Source organism: Polistes fuscatus, unplaced genomic scaffold, assembly GCF_010416935.1.
Source record: "Polistes fuscatus isolate 324 unplaced genomic scaffold, CU_Pfus_HIC Scaffold13, whole genome shotgun sequence".
In the NCBI taxonomy this organism is placed as follows: domain Eukaryota; kingdom Metazoa; phylum Arthropoda; class Insecta; order Hymenoptera; family Vespidae; genus Polistes; species Polistes fuscatus.
In genome coordinates, this window is record NW_025113031.1 from 2,287,801 (window position 1) to 2,314,741 (window position 26,941).

A 26,941-nucleotide genomic window follows, 5' to 3' on the forward strand; every position below is an offset into this window, starting at 1 on the left:
CGTAGCGTGAATTCATCGAAATAAAAAATAAAAAATAAAAAGAAAAGAAAAAAAGAAAAAGGGAAAGGGAGGAAAAACAAAAAACCCCCGAAATAATAAAAAAGAAATAGAAAGGAAAAAAAAAATGCATTTTTTTTCACGCGTCTATCATTCTTTTTATTACATTTGCGTTTGACTGGTTTCACGTGTAGGTGTGTGTGTGTGTGTTGCGTGTCGGTGTCCACGTTTGCGTTAGTGTTTATTTCTTTTTTCTTCTTTCAGGTACGTTTCGAAGCTTTGTTATTAACGGCTCGTGTACTGCTATTGCTTTTTGTACGATTCGATACACCGCCTAGGTTTTCTCGTATTTATCAAAATTTATTTCGTGTTACAAGTCAGATGATAAATGGATATCTGTCATTGCTCGATAGGATTTAAACATAAATTTTCATTCGTTAATATAGGTTTATTTCTCGTACGAGAATTTCGCGTGTACGGTTTCGTATAAAGTTTTTTGTTTTTGGTTCTTCTTTTTTTTTTCTTTTCTTCTTTTCTTTTCATTTCATTTCTTTTTCCGTCTTCTTTTTTTCGTGTTTTTCTCTCGATTCGAAATTTTATTTTTACTTTATTATTTCTACTATCTATCTATCTATGTGGTATACTCGTTTATATTCTGTTTTGTTTTAATCGAAAAAATTTCGTTTCGCCATATACCACAACTCAAATTTCCTTGCATTCTTATTGCACCCTTCGGACCGATATAAAATTTCATCGAATCGATGGCTCGCAATGAACGAGATCGATTCAGTGAAAGAATATACGCTTCCAAACGGACATGATTCCTGTCACATTCGATCGACCGTAGTTTCGTAGATCTGTATTATCAACGAATATTTTACTATGGTTTTTTATCAACAAAGAAAAAGAAAGAAAGAAAGAAAGAAAGAAAAAAAGTAGCGAGAGAAGCAAAGAGAAATCTGATTTTATCAAGCATGTTTTTGCATGCAGATGACGATCATTTATTTGCTTCCTTTCTAACAAGTCATACCATTAACTTTAAACATTTAATCTCGTAAAGATAGAGGTAAATATATTATCATGAAATTTTACCCAGATAGAAAAATCCTAAGAAAGTAAGATTATTAATGATACCATCTAAGAACATTCATCATTCATTCTTACATTCGTTTAAAGTTCATCAAAAATTAATAACAATATATTATTCATACGTTTTTATTTATTTATTATAATATTATTTATTAAAACACAATTATTCTTACTTTCTTTTTTTCAAAAATTAATAACAATATTATTCATACGTTTTTATTTATTTATTATAATATTATTTATTAAAACACAATTATTCTTACTTTCTTTTTTTCTTTCTCTTATGATTATTGTTTAATAAAAATACGCTATACAAAGTTTTAGGAATAAACGATGGAAAAAAAGGGTATAAAGGAAAATCGAATCTCCTAGGATCTCATTAATTACAATTAGAATGATATGTGTTGATGCTGCGTGTAGCTTGGTAAAGGAAGATCGAAACTCAAATCGGGTTTGGACCAACAACGAGTTTATTAACGGAACATCAAATTTGCTTTTGGTATCTGTGGGATTCCTTACTGAATGCGGTACAACCTTGCAGAGTGATCCATCATAATGTTCGATCTGTTACTGAAACATGATCTCTCTGTTAAAAGGACTGGTAGACGCCAATAAACGTTCGTTCGTTCGTTCGTTCGTTCGACTGAACTCATAGGAATCTGTCTTGTTATTTAATTATGCATAGGTAAAAACAATGTGTTTGAAATGAAATTAAAATCGTTTACATATGTAAACACATATATTCGTATTTTAATAAATTTAACATCAATCTTATTTCGGATATGGAACAGTGACGAAAGTTGAAGTCATCGGTTAACGAAACTTTTCATTTGAATTTCGATAAATTCGCGTTGGCAATTTTGACATACTAATCGAATTATTGCTTGATGAAACAAGCGTGACAGGTTTGATCGACTTTATTACGTCGGAATAATATCTTTTTATTTTTCTTCTCTACGTTTTAACGAGCTTTCGACAATTATCGCGTACTCGTTGAACGGTTCGCAGTGAACAAAAATTGTCTCGGCTAAAAATGAAACAAAAGCCCCCGCCTAGGGCTGTGATAAAAATTATATTATTATTATTATTATTATTTTAATCGTTTCCTTTGTCATCAACGCCTTATCGTAATTCAACGTCAGGTTGGATAAAAGGGTAACGCGTCGTCGTCGTCGTCGTATCCTGTCTCTTTGGTGAGAGAAATAAAAGAATATGAAAAGAAGATATGTTAATAAATATGTTCATATAAAAAAGAATAGTTTTAATAAGAGGATACATAACTACGATGATGATGATAATAATGATAAACCAAAACATGAAGATGAAAGTAGCGAAATGCGTTGTTAGAACGGTTCAGACGTTTCTTGAATAGTTTAACACGCGATAGTGGTTGAAAACAGGATGGAGAGGGTGAGAGAATAAGGGTGAACCTATACGTTCGTGGATTTTCTCTGTGAATGGGGAGTGTGAGAGTGAGAGAGAGAGAGAGAAATAGAGGTGAGGGTGGTATCGCGAGAGGATAATGGCCGAATTGTACACTTTGCCCATTATGATCTGGCTCGGAGCAGAGGAAAGCCGAGTATTTATGTAATGCGGCTATGTCGCAGTAATGCATGCATTGCGCATTCGCTGACACGAGGTTACAGAGCGTGTTAATTACTAGCCCGCTCGTTATGCGTCATAAATTAATATTTCAATTACGATTCTCGCTAATGCCACACATATCGTCCTATACTTCTCCAAAATTTCGAATACTTCTCCAATTTTCCACTTTCCATTTTAAATTATATACCCCGTATTTATTTTGTTCTTTTTTCTTTTTTTTTTCATGAATCTCTAAAGAAACGACGACGTGGGTCGTTTATTTTTTACATTTTATACACAATTTTAAATTAAAAACCCGTCTGAATTTGATGTTATTTGAGATTTTTTTTTTCTTTTCTTTTCTTTTTTCCCTATCCCCTCCCCCGTTTTATTTCTTTATTTTTATTTATAAATTAGAATGACTTTGGTCTCTGTGCGCAACGACGAAACGGTTGATTACGCGAGAACGGAAAAGCATTGTGGTATGCATTGTCATCATGAATAAATACTTGCCGTTGTACGGTCATAAAAATGGAAAAAAAAAATAAAAATAAAATAAAAAAAAAAAAAACAAGTAGGCGAAGGCGAGGAGGAGGGTTCGGAAGAGAGGAGAAGGGCGGGCAGGGACTGCTGCGAAACGCGAAAGGGAGAAAAAATATTCCTGTAACGCGAGAGAGAGACAGAGAAAGAGAGAGAGAGAGAGAGAGAGAACGACCGGTCGGTGGTGGAACGGATCCTAGCCAATAGAAGATAAAACAATACCACTGGCAGCCGGATGTATAAATTCTTGCTAACTTGTTCCGTTGGATATTTTGACCACCTGTACCTAGATTGATATCCATTGCACGTCAACCTTTTACATGTCGTACAAGCTATCAAATCGGCATTTTGCTACGACGATGAAATCGTTCTATATCGATACGTTCACTTTTACCACTAATTTTATTATACATTTTTTTTTTTTATACCATATATATATATGTATATCCCTTCACATAGATTTTTCTTCTTTTCACTAGTTTCGTTGCGTTGTGTTATTGTTTCTATGTTTTTTATTTATCCTTTTTATTTTTGTTTTCTTTTTTATTCTCATTAGAAAATTTTCACGTATCTATATCTAGAAATGGAAGAAGAAAAATATCCTAGAATAATCTGTACGAGAGCAGATGTTACATGAACGAAGAGTTCGGGAAAGGCCGATCTCGTAAAAACGGCACGTGGCACGTACGTGAGTCAAGGAGGAGGAGGAGGAGGAAGAGGAGGAGGAGGATAGGGTGGGAGGTATTATTCTCAATTTATCTCTTGGCCACTTAGTTTCGTCTACCGTGTGATCCTTTATCGAATCTCCAAAGAATACTCGCGCCAGATGTTTTTAAATCGATAGTCGTCCGGTCACTTAGCTTGGATGATTTTGATTTTGATTTTTTCTTTTTCCTCCATAAGATAGATCAGTTTTTACGTAGTAATCATTTTTGTCTTTATCTAAATTATACAATTTTTTTTCGTAGTGCATGGGAATGGTGGTAAAGAGGGAGGAGGGTGGGGTGAGGTGACTGGCGTGAAGGGAAAGGGAAAAGAAAGTTGTGAAAATATGATGCCACCACGTTAATCGCACAGTTGCGTTTATATCTTCCTACGTTGCTTGCAAATCAGTATTTTTCCAAAGTGCGTAAACACCGCACACGTTTGAGAGGAAATTCCTGCGGCTGGGAGCAACGCGTCCGGGAACCGCAAGACGGTAAATTCCAGCTCTCCGAGGTATCTCTAATGTCCACGAAACTTGACGCGTTGGTTAAGGGACTATCAAACTGTCGTAATTGTGTCCAGGATTCGTGATTATGGATCGAGAATTAAACGTTCGTCAAGTTAATCTCGCATCCCTTTTGACTTCGATTAATTAATGAATAATAATGAAGAAAAAAAAGAATGAATAATAGAAAAAATCCGTATTTGTTACTATATAATATAATACGTTTAACGAATAGATTTATTATTGTAATTATTGTTATTAACGTACGAGAATCGTGGGAATAATTTTCTCGACAATTATCCCCCCGTTTTACGGGAGATTAACTTGAACTAATTTAAAATCATTATCGCGCGACATTTGTCAGATAACAATAACGCGCCTCTTCTGATTATCCATTCCTGATAGTTAGTTTGCATTAAAACGATATTACGAATAATTATCGATAAATTAATCTTCGAGTAATATATCAACGAATGATTTATTTGCGTTTATTAAATAAACGCAAACGAACGAACAAACGAACAAATAAACAAACAAGCAAACTAGCAAGCAACAATAACAGTAACAATTACATACAAATAATCTAATATCATTAGAAAGTTCAAGAGCTTATTGTAGAAATTCATCGAATGAATGCAACTACCATAAATTCTTGCTCGAACAATTTTCAAACTTTTTTCTATCTCTATCTTTCACCGTTACTACGGTATCAACGGGATTCCCATTAAATTATTATCCTTGTTGTAACGAAGATTACGCAATGCACGGATTATAAGAGAACAGATTAACTTTTGTATTTACGATGGGGGGAAAGAAAAATAAAAAAAAAAAAAAAAGAAAAAAAAAAGAGAGAGAGGGAAGGAAAATATTCAGTCGAAATCCGTTGTTTAATAAATAACACGAAATCTCTGCACTTCCGAATGAGATTCGAGAAAGGCAACGGTAGAAAAACAGCAACAACCAACCAACCATTAGCAACAACACTTGGTCGACAAATTTCTTTCTATAATTAATGTTAAACGTGACGTCCGTACCCGATTAATATTACAAATTTTATCGAGTTTCATAAATTTTCTCGCCACCACCCCCTTTTCTCTCTCTCTCTCTTTCTCTATTTGTTTTTCTTTCTAGACACGTTTCACGTATCGTTGACACGACGTAAAAGCGTGGAAACGTAGGAATAATGGGTAAGTGGTTTTCTAAAAATCCCTTAGAGTGTATATATATATATATACATATATATATACATTTAAACATATACATTGAAAGTTGTGAAAGGCGAGAAACAGTGGTGCACTTCTTAGTGGATGCTGAGTATTCTTCTTTCTTTTAACTCGGTTTTTTTTATTCGCCTCTTTATCCTGCAGCTTTTAGCAGAAGCCTTTCTGTGTCCACGAAGTAATCGCGTGATCTAAGAGTGGTGAAGAAGAAGAAGAAGAAGAAGAAGATAGAGGCTGAGCGAGTGAAATAGAGAAAGAGAGAGAGAGAGAGAGTATGAGATAAGGAAAGGAAGAAGATAAAAAAGAAAAAAAAAAGAAAGAAAGCCGGAGCTTTCAAAAGATATCTCGAGTAGAAGACGTTGTGCAGTCGCGAGAAATCTCGATGGTAGCAAGATAGATAAGTATTTCTTCCTATATACAGATTTTATATCTTTCTATCGTATGTATACATGTATTATATAAACGTTAGAGACAAAGAACAAAAAATTTAGATGGTGTGCGAATGAGAGAAAGAAAGGGAGAGAGAGAGAGAGAGACATAAAGGGTGAGACAAGGGGGACAGAGACAAGTGTATATGAGAAGATATAAGATAGATATAAGATGCTTTCGATAGGATATATATACATATATATATATAGAGAGAGAGAGAGATATCTAGGCTTTTATAAAATAGAACGTAAGAGATTTCTTTTTAAGCTTTGGTAGAAAAGTCAGCACACAAGTTGACGATTTCGCGTTGCGGCAAGTTGCGGCTGAAAAGAGTCAAGTTGCCAATGTGAATCGAGTACTAAGTGATTTCTTGTGTTTCCTTTCGTACAATAATAAAATCGCTTCTTTTACCTCGTCGGCTGATCTTTTACGTAGGTGTCACATACATATATGCATATACGTATATCATACGTATATATATATAGTTTTTTATATATAAGTTCGGAAAGAAGGAGATGTAAAATAAGAAAAATAAGAAGAAGAATAAGAAAAAGAAATAAGCTGTAGGGGTAGTAGATGTATTGGTAAACTATCAAGGATAGAATCAGATGGCGAAGAAGGGACTCTGGGATTTCGGTGTGCCGCAACGTGTCAGTGGTCCGTGAATCACCTGCGGGAGTTCTCAAACTAAAATATAATGCTCGAGAGGATGCGCCTTTGCTAGTTCGAGGCAAAAGAGGTGGTTTGGTGGATGAGGGTCGACGCTGGATGAAATCACGGTCTACCGGTGGTAGCTCAACCAACCCTTGGTAAACTCACTCACTCACATTCCCTCACTCTCTCTCTCTCTCTTTCTCTCACTGTGTTTTTCTCTCTGTCTATTTCTACTTCCATCTTTCTCTTTCTATTTCTATCTGACACTAGTTTTGGTAGCATCTGCTGTTGCGAGTTTAATGTGTACGTCTCGTAGGTATGTCACGCTGACTTATCGGGAAAGATATCAAAAGTATTCCGAGTCTTCCTCGAGTCTGTTGCCTCCTCTCTACTACTGACACCATCACAACCATCACCACCACCACTATTACTACTACTCCTACTACTACTACTACTACCTACTGCGACTATTCCTTCTGCCACTGCTACTGTTACCGCTGTTGCCGTCTAGAAGAAAAAATATACGAACTTCACCACGCGTCGTTAGAGGGTTGGATATTACTTGTGCAACCTTATCCCCCATCCATCCCCTTTTCCAACAAACTTTTGAAGAAACTTACGAAATCTCGACCGAAAACGTTCATAATAACGAACCCTCTCCCTCTCTCTTTTTCTCTCTCTCTCTCTTACTTTCTCCTAGACTCGTATTTCGATAGATCGATAGTTTCCCTGGAATATTTCTCGGAAAGAAAAATTATTAAACGACGGAAAAATTCATCGATCTGTTTTATTATCTATTTCTTCGTCGTGTATTATTAGTACTATTATTACTATTAATTATTATACTACTATTATATATACTATATATTATATACTATATATATACTATATATGTACTATATATATACTATATATTATACTACTATTATTACTATAATAGTAGTATTATTATTACTATTATTAATTTGTATTGCAATCGTGAGTTTGAAGTTTTATAGATACACTTTTTGTATTTTTGTATTTTTTTTTTTCTATTATATTAACACTCCGATGTAGGGTATAGAGGATGTTATAAATAGTGAAGAAAGATGCTCGAGAAGTTAGCGAGAGGGGAACGTGACCGAACAATGATCTTTCCCAGGGGTGTTGCAGAGTAGTATTATAAAGTAGTATTAGGTTGTAGGTGTAGTAACATCAGAGGTAGCAGCAGCCGGGCACGACACTTGAGCAACCAAGAGGCCGCAGTCCTTTCAGCCTTGTACATACAAAGCACAGCATGTATCATCTATGTACATAATATACCTTTACCTATACACACATGTATATATCTATATATGTATCTTTGGTAAGTAGGTATATGTAAGCGAAGCGAAAATTAATTCCACCGCTACTTAAAATATTCCCTACGTTTCTCGGACAGTTTCGCGGGGAAATTGCAACGTCAGCCTTCATCGTCCCTCGTCACGTTTTCCTCCTCCTCCTCCTCCTGCTCCTCCTCCTCCTCCTCGTAACTTTCTCTTCATCTTCTACTCGTTCTTCTCTCTTCCTGAAACGAAACCAGTTATTTCCATGAAACGTTTGAACACGTCGCGTTTAAGATCATATTCGAGTATTTTTCGTGTATGTGCGTGCACCCAACGTGTGTATTTTTACACATCGTTTACGTTTTTTTTTATTTTGGGGAGGGGATTATTTTCAATCGTAGATTTATAGATATATCGAACTTGTTGTTAGTTTTCAAAGAGGGGAAAGGAAGGGAAGTTAAGGGAATACTCAAAAATATTTTATATGTATATATGTATCTCTGTTTCTTTTTATTTTCTTTTTATTGGTGACAGAAGGAACCCTTTGGTGTCATAAATCATTGCGATTTGGCGCGACAACGCAACGTTAAGGATAAATAAGTTCGGAAAGGCGAGAACGTGCCGTACGAACGTTTGATGTTAATAAGATACTTACTTAAATGTAAAAAGGTTCCTCGTAAGTTTGCCGAACGTGTCTTTGATATAGTAGAAGAGCTCAAACGCGAGAAAACTCACTCTATTCTCTATCGTGTGCGTTACCCATACGCTGTTCAAAGGAATCGCCAAGAATTTCTTGACTATCTTGCGAAATAAACTTTATCTTCGAATAGACATACTTACACACACATATATACACATACACACACGCGTGTTCCTATAAACGTATACGAGAGAAAGAGAAGAAGTAATACGTCACTCTGATGGATATGTACAGTTTTTCACATTTTTCTAACTTACATTTTTACATTTCACTATATTCGTTTGCAGAAAATATTCTACCGAACTAAAGTCAAACTATAGTTAAAAAAAAAAAAAAACATAGTAAGAGGAAAAAATATATAAAAAAATCATATAAAAATATATATATATATATTTGATTCATGAGACTTTTACAATTTATTTCTAAAAAATAAACAACGGGTACGTTTGGGAGGTCCCAGAGGGACCGATCGATAAATTTTTACATTCTCTTTCATCCATCGTAGGGGGACGGTATTTGTTTCCCGTCCACAATTTAGAATGGGATTGAAACGGTATAACCCTCCATTATTTTCTTATTGTCCAGGACACGGTGTTTACACGTTCATATTTGTGTATATTCAGTTTTATGTTGTCCAGTTGTTGTTGTTGTAGAAATAATAGTAGTAGTAGTAATCGTCGTCATTTTGGTCGTCGTAATCGTCGTATTTCGATGGGCATTCCACTTCCAAATTCCAATTAAACCAGTCATCGCTCGTTTATCTCTCCGCGCGAGAAGAAATAAAAAGGAAAATATGAAAAAAAATTGGTCGTATAATAAAATAGGTGGTGAACTTTGAGAAAGAAAAAAGAAAAAAGAGAAAAAAAAGAAAAATAATCAAAAAGGTAATTTAAAAAAGAGTAATAAAAAAAAAAAAAAGGAAAGAAGATACGCGGTGGTTGTGAGCGAAAGGTAGAAAAGAAGGGTGGAAAGAAAAATAAATATGAAAAAATATCTCGAGTGTTCTTCACGGTTTGTACTAATCAGTCGTGAAACGTACTTCATACGTTGGGTATATATATATATATATGTTTGTACAAATAAATATATGTACGATGAGTTTAGGAGAACAAGCGAGTGCTATAAAAGTGGTTTCGCGAAAAATCGAGAGTGTCAGAAATAGAAAGAAAGAAAGAGAGAGAGAGAGAAATAAGAAGTACACGTTAGAGAAAGAGAAAACGAGTTTTCAGCGTACATTTTTGCGAATATGGGTCACAAGGGTGTCGTCCTAGCTAACGCCGTGGTGAAGCTTTGCGAAAAGAGAGATGGACACGCTGTGAGAAAAATAGAGATAAAAGATGTGATAATAAAGGCGAAAGACTGCGAGGGAAATAAAGAAAGTAAGAAAGAAAGAAAAGAAAAGAAAAGAAAAGAAAAGCAAAGCAAAGCAAAGCAAAGCATGCAACAGAGAACGAAGAAGGGAGTAAAAGTAGTTGCGGCTTGGCATTAACTGGAAAAACAACAAGCCGAGGGTAAGGGGAAGGGGGAGGGAACGTGAGGAATGGAATGAGGGTGGGGGCGGGGGTTGTGTAGGAAGAGCAAAAGGGGGAAACTCGTCGTTTTTGCTAATTTACTAAAGATCCCAGACCAACTTGTGACTCGCGAAGCTATTAATTCGCACCGTGTTGTGGAGAAGTCGAGACAATTTACAGTACCTCTAACTCTCTCTCTCTCTCTCTCTCTTTCTTTCTTTCTCTTGTACCAATCGAATGCTTTTCTTTTCATACTAATACTACTACTACTACTACTTCTTCTTCTTCTTCTTCTTCTTCTTTTCCCACCTTTAATCGTGTCCAGTAATTAATCGTGAAAACGAGAAACACGGTGTGCAAAAATGATCGAAACAAATTGTCGACTACTTGTTAACGATTCATTCGAAACATTAAGAACTCTTGGATCTCATTATGAAATAACGATTACTTTTATATTTTGTTCTGTTTTTTTTTTCTTCTTTTTTTATTTTTCAATTCGTCTTCGAATATATTACAACACTTTGTTCTTAAAATTTTCGTCGAGGAGTTTCTTTTTCATTATTTCTTCCTTCCTTCCTTCCTCCTCGTCATTGTTTTTCTTCCAATTTTTTTACCTTATATATATTTCTTTTTCATTTTTTAAAGAAACCAAACTGATTAATTGCGTTAGCATCCTTACAAATTACTTTGTTTGGATTAGTTCTACTACATGGAATGGGAACGAATGGTGGTTGCTAATGGATCGCTTCAACGAGAATAATCGTCTCGAAACGCGTTATTCGTTTCGTCCCTCGTCTTTCCTCAGCTTTTGCTTCCTCCTCATCTCTTTCTCCTCCTCCTCCTCCTCCTCCTCATCTTCATTCTCATCATCTATGTCCTCTCATCCTCTCGTTCTTGTCCTCGTCTACTGTCGTCTTCGTCTTCGTCTTCGTCTTCTTGGTTGTCGACAAAGACGAATAGCAATGCCGCCGGAGATACATACTACTTTAGATAAATTATTGCTCTCGTATTTAATGACGTTACGCAATGACCTACATTAGAAATCGTTAAAGCATTTCTCTTCTATACGTCGACGAGCATTTACTTGCATTTTAAGATCAATGGAATTTCGATGAGTCAACAAATATTTCTTACCAAACAGTATTTTATTATATTGTCTTATCATCTGTAATATGTACTATATAACTATTTGCGTATACAATTAAATACAATTTCATTGTCATAATATAATATTTGCTTAACTTCTCCAAAGAGTACCAAATCATTATTTGCGTATATAAATAAATACAATTTAATTGTCGTAGTATAATATTTGCTTTAATTTTATAAATAATACTATATATACCCTCTGTTTACGTATAATTAAATATCATTTTATTGTTATAATTAAAGTAAGATTAAAATAATATAAAAACATTTACATTAATATAAAAAAAAATGTACATTTAAGTTACTAACCAAAGTAATTAACTCTTTGCAGTCTGATTTTTCTTTCTACGTGATTACAAAAGAATTTATATAACTCGGAATTAACAGAGAAAAAAAAAGAACACACATTAACAGTTAATTAATAATTTTCATAAATATTAAATTTATTACCACATTTCTAACTGGAATTGATAATCGATTCGAAGAACGCGTTTGTTCATTGCAAAAATAATAATTATGAAATATTATATATATGCACCATATTGGAGTAAGAAAATTAAATGAATAAATAATAATAATAATAATAATATTAACTTATTGTTATACGATTTGAAAGTTACGCCGGTCCGTAGAAAATTAAATTAATTTTATAAATAATTTAATATATCTTTATATATATATTATACGCATTGGAAAGAAAATAACGAATAATTCGTATATAAAAAGAAATGAAATTTAGTGTCACACTCGAGTATCTATTAAAAAGAATATAAACATTCGTATAAGAAAGAATACTGCATATATATGTGTAAAATAATGAGTATACTTATACATATATATAGAGAGAGAAAAAAAACAAAACAAAAGATAACATTTATATAAGAATAAGGTGAATTCAATGTCTCATGCGAGAGGTATACTATTAAAAAGAAAATAAACGCAATTATGGTACAATATATAGGTCGTTGCGAATATAATGAGAAAGAAAAAGTAAGTCAGTTTAATTCTAGGTGCCTATTGAGACACAACGATCTTTCAATTACTTCTTCCACTACTACTGAAGTGAGTAATTAGTTCATTATTAATTCTTCTCTCGGTTCTTATTCTTCAACTATTTCTTCTTTCATTTTTCTTCCCTTTCTTATTTCTCTTTCGAATACATTCTATGGTCCTTGATGGCAGGGAAGAAGTCTTCAAGTATCACCTTTCCCCCCCCCATCCTTTTTATTTTCTTTTTCATAGTTTTATTATTTAATTTTATCCGCAGTATAGTTGTGAAACATTCGAAAGAAGAAATTCATGGAATTCTATCTTAGTTCAACGACTATTTTAACGTAACGTTAAACATTTCTTTTTCTCTCTCATGATTTACAAAGATTTCTCGAAGAATTCTGTAATTTCATTTTGCATATTCTACGACTTTGTACGTACGTTTAGTATGTATATAGAAACAGGAGAGAGAGAGGGAGAGAGAAAGAGGTTGGAAGGGATTGGGAAAAAGGGTGGGAGGGTGGTAGGACGAAGGGTGAGAAGAGAGACAAGTCGCAATCAATTCATTCGATCGAAAAAGCTTTTGTATTTATCCGTCAAAGGGACGTTCGATCTAAGCTTACCACTAACAGTGCCAGTATTAAAATCCCATAAAAATGTTGGTTACAATTTTTTTCGATATCACGCGACTTTATTTTCTCCGTTTAAACGTAGAGAATTTTTTCTGTAACGTTACATGACTATAATATTTAATATTACGTTATTATGCGAAGGTAAAAAAAAAAAAGAAAAAATTCTTTTCAAATTAAGAAATAAAAAAAGAAAAAAAGAATATAAATATATAAATGTTATTTTATATTCAAATGATTTCAAGTTGTATAGAAGATTCGTCATTTAAAATATAAGAAGGTTTGAATTCTCACATTATTCTAGCGATGACCACTATATTTTCTGAAGGATAAAGTAAGAGAGAGAGAGAGTGAGAGAGATAGAGATAGAGAGAGAGAGAGAATGGGAAACAATCTACCATAGAAGTTAATTGAAAAACAGGAAATTAAATTTTGTCCTCGCGCATGTTGTGGTTTGTTGATGGATAATGAGAACTCGTATGTTTCGTGGTAAACTCGGTGGTGCCATAAATCATAGATTTATTTAATCATCTACCTTTCGATACTGTTAAATTAACAAATTTAAAATTACATCAACAAGAACAACAACAACAACAAAATAACCAAATAAAATTGGATATAAATTTTCTGTAGACATCTTGGAGGATATATCTTTTCTTATTTCAATACACTATAGATAAAAACGTTTTTAAGTAATGCATCGTCAGAGTGACGTTGGAAAATTTTGTCTAAAAGTTTACTCTCTACCTTTCTTTCTCTCTTTTTTTTAAGTATAGAGGAGAAAAAAAGATAGAAAAGATGAAGAAAGATCATTCTTTTTATGAAAAATTCAAACTTTAATTTAATTCTTCGAAATTGACACGAGACCGTTACCGTTAAGGGATCGATATCAAGGGTTGAAGGTTTCATTTTGGAAATAAGAAAAGTTTCGAGAAAAGAAAAGTATTCTGCAAAAATGGTTGAATCTCATATCATTGTAATATTTGAATATTTTTTACATCAATGAAGATGATTCCAAATGAATCGGACTTATTTTGAAATTATAATCGTTGATATTTTATATTCACATGTTTATTTTTATTCAAACATTGGAAATATATACACAAATGAAAAAAAGTAATTAATAAAAATAAATATTTAAGATGATAATCGATTTTTCAAGTATATTTATTAGATGATAAATATTTATTTGTTTCGGTTTCAGGTTGCAAATGTGTGAAGTATAGCAGTACGGATAGACCATTGGGTGGTACATTTATGACACCTTATTTTCCAAGAAGATATCCACCTAGCATCGATTGTCTTCTTTACACGTTCACCGGTCACCCAGACGAGATCGTAGAATTAACCTTTCATCAATTTAACATACATCGAGTTAGATCCGAGTAAGTGTAATAAGATTATAGACAAATGTTTTATAATTATAATAGTAGTTACAGTGAAGTAGAAAATTGGAGAAAGGAAGGAAGGAAGGAAGGAAGAAATCGAATTGAATCGTATCGGTAGATCACCTTTAAACTCATTAATCAATGTTCGAAAGCAAATATTCGTCTGTTATAAAATATAATAGAATGAAATAATTTAAATCACCGGGTAAAATATACTCCTATTATACGACAAAATCCTACCATTAACCAAAGTGTTAATTCAAATAGGTATCATATTTGATTAATATTCATGAATTTATTTGAAGGATGATAGGAAGCAATTAACCGGTGTTCGATTGGTTGAATTAATTATCGAGAACTCATCGAAGTTTGAATCTTGGGTAGGCAGGAAATCAAAGTTAACTTTCACACGAATATATCTATATGTTCTTATTACGTATACGTATTAGTATATTATTATATATATATATTGCGTTCACACGAATATATTTATACGCTCTTATTACGCGTATATGTATAAGTATATTATATTATATTTACATATTCATTTATATATATGTGTACATATATATAAATAAATACATATACATATGTACACACACATATATATATATATTGCGTTGACGCCTTTCTCGAATTCAAATTCTTACCCGAGAAGGGTGTTAACTCGTATTATAAATTACAGAGCGAAGGGACAATGGCGTCTTGGGTGACTTCATTTGCGCCAGTAGTGGGTTCTCCGGTTGGTGGAGAAAGGAACAAGGGGACTTGTCCTTAGCCATTAGAACGTACCTCGTGTCCCGTATGTTAAATTATATCGATATTCTCGAAGACTAGGTGTGCGTTAACTCCGCAGTTGGTGTAGAACCAACGCGTATAAACGCGTTCCTCTATTCAAAGTGTTAGTCCTGTTCGTGTAGTTACATTAAGGAGCTTGTAGTAGGAAGTCCTGTGCTTGGATACCAACGTGAACGTCACGGCAGACAAACATTAGGAACACTGACTCCGGAGTCGCTAGCATCTTGGCCCTGAGCGACGTTGATTCACTTTAATACTCGCGATAATCGCACAGTTTGAGAATGTCCCGAGCGTACGATCCCACCCCAACTCTTGGATCCCTACACTCCATTAATTTCCTATTAAGTATGATTACATTTTTATTGCTGTTCGTTATTACATATTTTTGCACAAGCACACGTAGTTGGAAACTACGGGGAAAGGTTTCAACGTAACGTATATCACGAGTCATATCATATTTAATGCGTTTACACCCGAGAGAAATTAGTATTCTCTTATTTTTTTCTTTTCTTTTTTTTTTTTTTTTTAATTAATTAAATTATCTACGAGCTCGATTAAAATTTTTTTCCTCTCTTTTGCCGAGGGGAAGGAAGGGTTTTTTTTTTTTTTTTTTTTCTTGTACGTATATGTAATTATATTTTTTCTATCAACGAGAACGTCTCAATTTTTGCCATTTTTTTTCAAACGTTAAATTAGACGAAAGAAATAAAGTATTATAATATAAGAGTTAGGTTTTGGAAATTTGCGGATGAATAACGTCCATTAAGATAAATTGAATTCAAGGTAATGCGAATTCGTCTTCGAACGGGTGTGTTAGAGAGAAGCAGCTCTTCTTCTCTCTTCTCTTTCGGTGGAACGAGTAGCTGTGACTTATAGTGCCAGTTCTTGGCAATACTCGAGTTAGAGAAAGAGAAAAGCACAGGAGAAGGAACCTAGAGAAAGATCCTTGCTAGCCAATTTGTACGGTCTAACGTATTCGACCTAGGTTGAATAAGAATAAGAGAATATAAGAAGAAGAATAAGAAGAATAAGAAGAAAAAGAATAAGCACCGAAAAGCAGCAGGGGGGGACACGCATTTAAATCGTTAAACAAAATATCTTTTCTTTCCTTTTTTATTCAAAAACGACTGTTAAATCGTATAATAATGATTAAAATCATTCCAACGACAGATCATTTTTATGAATCGTCAAGTATATTTTTTTCTCTGTCAATCTACAACCAAAAAAAGAAAAAGGAACGACGTATCTCAAATACGAATCATCTAATATTTTCCTAATCGTTGATCAATCGAAAAAAAAGCAAAAAAAAATCATTAAATTTATTTTCAAGTTTTAACAATAAGATTTTTATCGTATCCTCGAAAGGTAATATTTCACTTATAGTTATTATTACATTAATTATCAATTTTGATCTATCATGACAATCTCGATTAGAAACTATACACATATGTACTTACGGTCTTTATGTATATCTGTGTATGTATTTGTGTGTGAGAAATAGCTCGTTCATTCTCGTTGATTCACGTTAGTGACAGCTGAAAATTCGTGGCTCTTTCTATATCTTTCTTCGTCTATCTCAGTTTCTCTTCGTTTGAGCTAACTACCACCAACGGGAATCACCTTACTCGATTACTCCACGACTGTAAGGTACGGTTCCTCGACATCGAGTAGAACCACGACTGCAATCGGAGCACGGATATACAGAGACAAGATGCATTCCCACTGCAACCGCGACACCACATCGTATCGCGACATGTACATCCTTCTATCTCTCTCTCTCTCTCTCTTTCTCTTCCGTTTCTCTTTCTCTCACTCCTTTTCGTATGTGTATGTGTGTGTGTGCTGTTTCTAAGCCAAGTAAAAGCCTTTCGTGCTATCTAACTTGCACGAATTTTATGTCCCGTTTAAATCCTTTCTTTAGAATGATAATACCGGTCAAACATAATTCCCTATATTTTAATTTATATTTCAAAAATAACATTACATTTTTCTTAATATAAATTCAATTTATTACACAAAGTAAATAAGATTATTATTTTGTATTCTTTATATTTATGCATTTTCCAAAGTGACAATTTACTTTTTTAAATTATTACTTATTATTTATATTTCTTTTAATGCGATTAAAAGTGTCTGATCAATTTGTCGAATAATGTTCTTTTTCTTTTTTCTACAAATCGATGGATCATACGAAAAGGTAATCGCGTTAAAATAATTAATAAGATTGATAAAAAAAAACGAGCAGAATTATTCTTATTGTTTTTCTTTTTTCTTTCTTTATATTGCATTTAATCAGTTCAAAGAGAAAGAGAGAGTTATCCTGTTATCAAACTAATTTAACCGGGTAGCTTTTCATGTAACAACTTTTCTCGGTGTTGTCTCGATATACACTTCGTCGAGTCCGGAACGTTTCTGACTAAAGTTTTTGACACACGTTGACGAAGAATTTTTGCGCCTCGATGAACTTCCTTCTCATTTCAAAACACATATATATATATATATATTTGTGTTTTTCGAAATATTTTTATATCTAATTACTTTATTTTATTTTTCGTAACTGTTACGGAGACTCTTGAAAAATGTAAAGTCAAAGAGACAGTTTCCGTATTATTGCACACGTTTGACCTTTATTCCTTTATTTCTTTCTTCCCTTATTGAAATATATTTTTATATAGAAATCATTTGCGGTGGTATTTTTTTGAATTTTTTTTTTTTTATGATTCTTATCGGCAAAGACTCTTCAAAATTGTAAAGTCAAAGAGAAGCTCTTACTATTGCACGTCTGGTCGTAGAAAATTTTGCCGTGGCACGTGTCGCATTTCAAATGCATCTCACGAAGTTTGCCGGTTGGTTTAGAGAACTAAGTGCTACGTGGGTCAGTTGAATCATATGTATGTGTTAGAATGAGAGAGAGAGAGAGAGAGAGAAACTACGATTTTCAATGGCGAACGATAGAGGAAGAAGAAGAGTTTGGCTTTGGAGATAGGAAGTCGTCGTTTTCGGTTGAGAAAAGTTATGAGATGAAAGAGAGAGGGAATAGAGGACAGAGGAGGGACAGAAAGAAAGGAAGAGAGAGAGAATAGGAGAAGAACGTTCTTGAATACACCGTGAACGGACTACCCCGGAGATTTTATTTTCTGCTCTGAATACGTCTGTCTCCTCGAATGGGAACACTCTTTCCCTCTCTCTCTCTCTTTCTCATTTTTATTTTTTTTTTGTACACATCCTGTTGCTATTACTGCTTTCGACGAGAAACGTGGAAAAAAAAGAAAATAAGAAAACCATAGATAAAATTAAAAAACAGAAATATATATATCGATTTATTTCGATAACGAAAAATAAAATAATATTCATAGAAATTTCTATTTCAAATTCTGACGAAGAAAATTCTTCAGACGATGATCGAGAATCTTCGAATGATTTTAATTATTATTATTATTATTATTATTGTATTAGTATTTTTGCAAATTATTTTGTACGGTTTAATTTTTTAAATTTTATCATACGATTGGAAGATAATTTTGTTGACGTGTTATGGTTGTTTTGCCTGCCTTCACTAAGTATAACTGGAGATCAGGTGATTTTAATTTTCGAGCTTGTAAAAATGATCTTGATGTTCCGAATGAAAATAATAATTTCAATTAAATTTTAAAGGGTTATCTATTGAGAATAATTGTTTATTTTTTTTTTTTGAAACACTATGAGCTGGTTAATGTGACAGTTTAGATTTCTTTTTCCTCTTCTTCTTATTCTACTACGATTTTCTTTATAGTTCACCATGTATTTTGGTAAGTACGAAAGAGAGAAGGTGTAGAAATTAACTTCTTTGGAAAAGGTTAATGTGTTCTCGTCGCGTACGTCTCGTCGAGTGGAACAAATTCGGCAAACGATCTTCCAAGCGGATAAGTATCGTTCTCGAGGAAGGAGGTGAGGTGAGGTGAGGTGAGGTGAGGTGAGGTGAGGTTTAGGATAATCCTTGAAGGAGACGAACAGGTTGTCTGGTCATTTCCAACGTTTCCTTCCTTCTTGCACTTTATTGTGGAAGTATTCTACCGTCACTTTACCACGGAGTTGGGGGTGGGGAAAAGTGGGGATCTTATTCATACATTTTAACCACAGAGATATGTATAGGAAGTACATGTATATGTTACACACATATTCTCAACGATTACGTATGCTAATACCAGGTGATGTTCGTGCTGTCGGACATTATACAACCACGAACTCGGTACGTCTCACACACAAGGACGTACTTCCGACAAGTAAGACGAACCACCTAACCACTTGCATACTGCAAACAATTCGGCAGTAACGTATTCGAAGCTTCCTACGTTTTGCACAACAACGAACGACGTTCTCTCTCCCCCTAGTTCAGGGTAAATCGTTTCAAGGATTCCGACACTTTCCATCCCTTTCTTCTTCCTCCCTTTCTCACTCTCCTCTTTCTCTCTCTCTCACACATTTACTCTACATAATCCTTCGTTCCAGTTGAAATTTCCCTTAACCGAACGCATGCTTCTCTCGGTTCCGCTATTTTGTCGAATTGAACAGGATTAGGTATACGTTTTAACAAAATATCTAGTATTCTAATTTAGAAATTGACTGTAACGATATTTACGTTTTGTATCATTCAACTCGATTAGATAAGAAAAATAATCTAAGGATATGGAAAAATAGAAAAAAAAAAAAGAAAAATAACGAACGAATGAATATTTTCTCAAAATATGTGTTGAGAAAATCTTTTAAAGTAAGTGGTTTACGTTATACTTATGCAAGGCACGCTTTCATCCTTTCAGTTATGCTATACATACTTCTTAAAAGGGGATTCTATTTACGAATCTAATACTACCCCGGGCTATAAATCATTTCTATGTCTAAAAACTATTCTGAATTACAGGCATGTCCGATATTAAGCTTACCTCAACCAACCATCTTCTTCTTCCTCTTCCTCCTTTTCTTCCTAACTTACCTCCCTCCCTCCCACCGACTGGTCGGTCATGTTATTAACCATATATTTGAAAATTCTTGGATAAAATTTAACCAAAGAATGCGATATTGATTTTTCTTTCTCTCTTTCTCGATAAAATTGGAATTCAAAGATGAACTATTATCTTTCTTATTGTTACAAGAAAATCATCCCCTTTATTTATTTATTACTATTATTTAAATAATACAAAAAGAAGAGAGAAAGATGAAGTAAAATGGACAGAGACGCGAAACGTATTTTTATTCCTCGTTTGTTCTTTTTTCAATTTATTTTAAAAATAATATTCATACGTCTTAGCTTCTAGCATAAAAAAGTGTTTTACATTCGTTTCATGTGAAATTGTTGTTTAGCATATATAATAATATTTTAATAATAATAAAGAAATAGAAAGGAGAGAGAAAAAGGGGAGAATAAGAAAGAATGCAATGGAAAATAAGATGAACAAAAATACGATACTGTAGACAATGGTACACATTCGGAATCGACGGTGATATGTTTGCTCGTCACATGGTGGATGCAATTTGAAGGTGTCGTCTGTAAATGCCAGGCATCCAGGACGATCCAACATCATGGTTGTTTCGTGTACGGAGAAACATACGACTGTGAGACAACTAAGAGACCTATCTCTCTCTCTCTCTCTCTCTCTATATATATATATATATATATATACTATATATGTGAAATAGAATAGTGGAAAGGGGGGAGGGGGAAAGGGAAGAGGGATGAGAGTAGAGAAACCTCGAGTTTGTGGGTGAACCAAGGATAGTGCTGAACGTTGTAACGTTGGCTTCCGAATACCTTCGGAGTCATGGAATTATACTTGTCGGCTGCGTAATTGCCAAGATTAATTATGTGCGAGATGAAATTCCTGGGCGGCAGGGTATGACAATTCGCGATATGACGGTTAGTTGGAGAAAGTCCGGTTATCTTCCTTTCCTTCCATTCCTTCTTTCTTTCCTTCTCACTCTTTCTATATATATATATATATCTTTCTCTCTCTTATATAAACCCTAACTTAACTTTCCCTTAGAGATATTAAATTAGTCGGAAGCCTCGAGCACTTGCTCGAAATATTCGACAAACGTTGTAGCTTGTCGACTGTACTAGACGGACGAATCGAAGTTTTAAAACAAGCTGCTTACTTTTATTTCCTTATATACTTTCTCTTTCTCTCACTCTCTTTCTGTCTATCTATCCGTCCGTCTTTTTCCAAATTGAGCTTCTTTTCTTTTAATTGTCATGAATATTTGATATACTTAACTTAAGACGAGTAAAGGGATAAATGGAATACGTAGAACCAGGGGGACAAGGGTATACTTTGATGTTGTTTTAAATTGCGATAGAAAAATCGAAACGCTTTGAAAACTCGTCGATTTCGATTCCAAGGGAAAAGAAGAACTCTTATTCGAGAATGCTTTTCCTAAGACTTTTATCTAACTACTACTACTACCACTAGTATTACTTCTACTACTATCGAGTTATCTCTCTCTCTCTCTCTCTCTCATTTTCTTTCTCTCTTTCTTTATTTCTCTCGTTCTCTCTCTGCATTCTCGTTTTCTTTCTTTTTCTTGTTACGGTATCGATTCGTCGATTGATTCTCTTCAGATATACCTAGCCTAAATTCGTTTACTTCAGAAAGAGAGCAGCAGACTCCTTTTTCCGATCCGTTATCGATACTCGAGATTGTGTAACGCTGGAAGAATCGTGGTCGATAAGAGGGACCTTTCATTCGCGACACGTTCCAAGTCTTTTAGAGAAGCCTGCTTGCCTCTTAGTTTCTTCTTTTTTTTCCTATAGAATATCCTTACGAAATATATGTATCTCTTATTTCTTTCTTTCTTTCTTTCTTTCTTTATTTATTTCTTTCCTACATTCGTTTCATTCTTTCTTACATCTATTTCTTTTCTATTTCTAATGGAAGTTAAATACGCGTGCTTATGGCCATTTAAATTCGTCCGAGTATTTACATACATTTTTTTTCAACACGTCCAGAAAAATCGTTGTTTAAAGTGCTCCGGTTTCATATCCTCCTCCCCCTCTCCCTCCCTCTCACTCTCTCTCTCTTTCTTTCTCTCTTTTATTTTTTTCTTCAAGGATTATATAACACGTGCGAAAAGAGAAAAGAGAGAGAGAGATAGAAAATAATGTTGTATATTGTGCACAGGTGGACAATTATGAGAGGATTATATAAATACGATTAAGATCTGTTGTTAAATACTTTTTCGATAATTGACATCGTAAAATATCTCAATAATATTATTTATTATTATTATTATTATTAATTCTAGATAATTGTTAATACGAAATATCATAGAATAATTTATTATATTTTCAACAAATAAAAGTACTCGTCATATTCGCGTGAGTTTGGACAAGAAAACAGTCATAGTTTACACGAAGATCTATAATCCGAAGTAAGAAGAAGAATGGAGTGGCTGTTATAAAACATGGGTTCCTTTACCATTTTCCTTGGGGGGGATTGGAAACTTTCTTTTAAAACTTTGTTGCCACTCTTTGTTATCATTTTTTTCTTCTTCTTCTTCTTATTCTTCTCGTAGATGGACCCCTATGAATCTTGCATATACGAAGAAAACTACTCTGTGTTACAACATAATAATATATGATTTTTATTTATCCTCAAATAATCTAGAACGAAAATTTTTATATCAAATAAAAATATAATAGATAACCTTTTTTTTTTTTGTTTTAAAAAAATAATTTCAATCATCGTATCAAATGTTCGATAAAAATTTCAGTAGCGATTATAGTCATGTAAAAAGAGGATTATAATAATTGACGAGTATCGTATCTCTGTGTAACATCCAGAATTTTATTCCTCTCTCTCTCTCTCTTTTTTTCTTATTTTTTTTTTCATGAAAGAGAGAAAGAAAGCTCGGAACCCTTCCTCTTTATCCCGTGTATTTTATTCGAACGTTTATTACGTGTTCTTTCTCTCGTGGTACTTTAACCGTTGGTAGAAAAAGATATATATATAGGTAACAGAAGAGAAAGAGAGAGAGAGAGAGAGAGTAAGAGAAGACGACGAAATCCTAGGTAATAAAGAGACCACGAGAACGTTTTAAACTTTGAAAGAATCGTTGTTTCTAAAACGGTGATGCTGATGGTGGTGGTATGGTAGTCCAGGAAAAGCCGGATACGTCGCCTTTTCTCTTCTTAGTCGAGACGAGCTAATGGACGTAGCTATATTCACGTGGACACAGGATAAGTTCCTGCTCTCGTCCCTTTCGTACCTTTTCCTCTGATTCCTTTCATTCCCCCACTCCCCTCCTCCTCCCTTCCTCTCGCGAGGAAATAGCGATAAATCGTTTTCTCGTACGCGCGTGAAATATATCGCAGTTGAAGATGGACGTTTGAGAGAGTTTCATTCGGTTCTCGTTGTATTCTTTCATTCGTATCGTTTACCTTCCTTCTATTACTACTACTACTACTACTATTACTATTACTACTACTGTTATAGTTACTACCAACGTTGCTGTTAACATACAAGAAGACCATAAGGCGCGAATATTCGTATTCTCTTCACGGGACGTTTCCAATTTCCGTGGGTAAGGTCTCGTATCCAGTCAGAGAGAGAGAAAGAGAGAGAGAAAGAGAGAGAGGGAGGGGGAGGAGGTTCGTCTTCGTTGTGTCGTAGAAGCATGGCCCCCTTTTGCGATTCCTCTCTCGTTCTTCCCTTCAGTCAAACGTTGAAAGAAGGAAGAAGAAGGTAGAAAATCGTGAGCGAGAGAGAGAGAAAGGTACCAAGCCAGCGAGCTGGCTGGTTCTCGCACACTATGATTAACTATCCCCGTTCTTCCGTCAGTGTCCCGAGCACAAAAAGGGACACGAAACACGAATTAACCGAGCGTTGGCCCTCACTGATTGCGCTCGTTCTTTTCTCACTTTTTCTTCTTTCTCTCTCTCTCTCTCTCTCTCTTTCTCTTTTCGATCATTTTCTCTCTTTCCATCCATCTGCTCGAAATGAATAATTCAAAAGATTTTGCCTCTCTCTCTCTCTCTCTCTTTCTCTCTCTTTTCTCACTGGTGCTGGTGCTGCTGCCACATTCCACATTCCACAATCTCTCCACACCTTCATCTGCTAGCCTGGTACGTTCGTTCGTTTTCTTTCGTTTCGTCTTCCCTCGTACACCGTGAAAAGAGAGATAGAAATAGTTCGTTGTGCAGCAGCACCACCAGGTCGGCAACCTATTCGACCTCTCCTCCTCCTCCTCCTCCTTCTTCTCCTTCACTCCATTTTAAATTCCGAACATTGTCAAGCGTACGCCCGGAGAAATCCCGTTCTGATCTTCCGCTCATTCATTTTCCGAAAACGCGTCGTAAAATTCTTCTTAAACGTGGGAGAACTCGTATACTTGTTGTTTCTTGTTAAAGGGGAAAATCATTGATAGTTTTTTTATTGCAACGTGTTTATGTCGTTAATTAACCTTTTTGATTATTTACCAATACCATTATCGAAATTTCTCTTTGATTGATTTAATTTTACTTTTATTTTAAAGAATCTTTATCGTCGTTTTATTATTCTTCGTTAAAGTATATGAATTTGTAAGAAAATTGTATTACGTATATACGTTTATACGAATTTTATAAAATTAATTTTATTATATCGAAGGTATACGAGTACATAGGTAAAAAGAGAATTATTTTCCCTTTAAAATGAATCTTTGGTCAAGTCTCTACGATTTTTTGTTCCTGAGATACGAGCATTTGAAGTTTTCTATTCATTATTTGGAAGCACGTGGTGTGAGTGGGTCACGTGATTACTACTCGTAGTAAGCGTAGTAACCGTAGTAAGGCGGCGTAATTTCTTGGAATTTATGTAGGTCACTGGGTCAGTGGTTTCATTCAATAAAAAATTATCTACGGTAGTAAATTGAAATTGAAATATCTCCGAAACTATTAATCCTAGAGTCTTGGTAAAAGATTCATTTTAATCGTTAAGCCTTCGGCTATCCTTTCATTATATTGTTAATAACAATTGATGCATTTGTTATAAACAATTGATTGTATGAAATTTTGTGGGAATTCATTTCACCCGAATTGACACTTTAATTTATATTTTATACATTTTCATGTGTATCAATATTAAAAAACTAATTTTTTTACAGACAGATTGTTATAAATAATTGATAGTAATAAATTTGCTAATATAATTTTCTTACAAAGATCGGTGAAAATCGATGTCTGACAAAAAACTCGTTTGTACTACTTCCTGCCATTGGTAAAAATCAACGCCGGATCGAAAACTTGATTGTACTACTTTCTATATATCGTTGGAAATCTACAAAAAATTCACTTGTACTATTTATTTTTATTATCGGTAAAAATCAATGTTAAACCAGAGATATTGCAGCTTCTAGTATTAGTGTGGTGTACCTATGTGTATTTGCGTATCTATGCTATGAAATATTTCGATCGATAGTATTGCGAGATGCATTTGTTTATAAAAGAAGGAGTGGGGATGAGAAATTTCTTGAGTGTTCGGTTACATATGTATAATATAACGAAAATAATATTCCTAATCAATAAAATGTATTCTCTCTTCTGAAAGTCATATATAAACAACATTCAATAAAAGTACTTTCATAGAGGACAAAGTGCCAGTCCAACGGTGGATTTTGAAGAGGATGGTACATAGATCATATACTCCGAGCTTTTAGACAACAATAGACATTTCTATCAATTAATTAACAATTATTTTAATATTCTAATGCACTCTAATTATATTTAAGATTGTTTCAACACGCATATACATTTATTTAAACATTCCATACATTTTGACGTACTTTGAATATTAATTAATTTCAATTTAATGTTTTATTAGATGAACATTGTACCCCTTCTTCTGAAATTATCGTGACACTTCTTCTTCTTCTTCTTCATGCTTTTATAACAGCTAAGTATATCAAATGTTTGACTTTTATTAACACTGAAAGCAAATGGCTAACTTTTCAAACGAAAACTAAAAGATAATGTGACAAAGACGATTTTAAAGTTAAAATTAGAAAATTATTATTTATCAGATATCATCATCTACAATAAGTAATTGAAGCTGAAGCCAAAAATTTGATCTCACGTTAGAAAAATAAGAAAGAAAAAGAAAGGAAGGAATAAAAAAAGTGTAAATCGAATTAAATGTTCTCGATAAGTCGATGCCCGGGCTTACCTAACCACCCTACTACCCCACCTTGGCATTCAAATATCGTGAAAAGTTTCTTTCTAATTAATTTTTAAATGAAAGTAACTTCTCGAGCCAAATGACAAAGGAGGAGAGAAGAGAGAGGGGGAGAGAAAGAGAGGGTGGGGGTGGAGAGGGAAAAAGGAAAGAAGAATTAGTAGAGAAACGAGAGTACTCTGGCGTATTACGATTGACACGGACGGACAGAAATCGAGAATAGGGGTAGACTAAAGGAGGAAGAGAGAGAAGTGGAAGGACAAAGAGAGTGAGAGAGATAGAAAGAGAAAGGAACGTTTCTCTTGAGTGAAAAGTTTCTCCACCTGGCCGAGCTGAGATATCATTCAGTTGATTCATAGCGTTATTAACTTCCTTCCTTATGCATTTGTATTGAAAATGATTCTAAAGTAAAAGTATAGGTGTGAGAGAGTGACTGTGTGTTTGTGTGTGAGACAATGAGAGAAAGAGAGTGAGAGAGATAGAGAGAGAGAGAGAGAGAGGTAGGTAGGGAGGAAGGAATGGAATGTTTGTGGCATTTAAGGAAACGAAATTTGTGTATGAAGGGAAAG

The 26,941-nt window shown here is 34.1% G+C and overlaps 1 protein-coding gene and 1 long non-coding RNA gene across 3 annotated transcripts in view; one reads left to right on the plus strand and one right to left on the minus strand.

Moving 5' to 3' along the window:
• LOC122513824 (suppressor of lurcher protein 1) overlaps positions 1 to 26,941 on the plus strand; it is a 335,671-nt gene that overhangs the window by 50,571 nt on the left and 258,159 nt on the right. For both annotated transcript variants that reach the window (XM_043630302.1, XM_043630303.1), the window contains one exon: positions 14,211 to 14,391. In XM_043630302.1, the coding sequence (XP_043486237.1) occupies positions 14,211 to 14,391 (181 nt within the window). The remainder of the gene's footprint in view (positions 1 to 14,210; positions 14,392 to 26,941) is intronic.
• Positions 7,707 to 16,965, minus strand: LOC122513841. Its single transcript, XR_006302899.1, has 3 exons — positions 16,650 to 16,965; positions 8,131 to 8,269; positions 7,707 to 7,978 (listed from the first exon to the last, which is right to left on the minus strand). It is a non-coding gene; the product is annotated as an uncharacterized LOC122513841 (long non-coding RNA).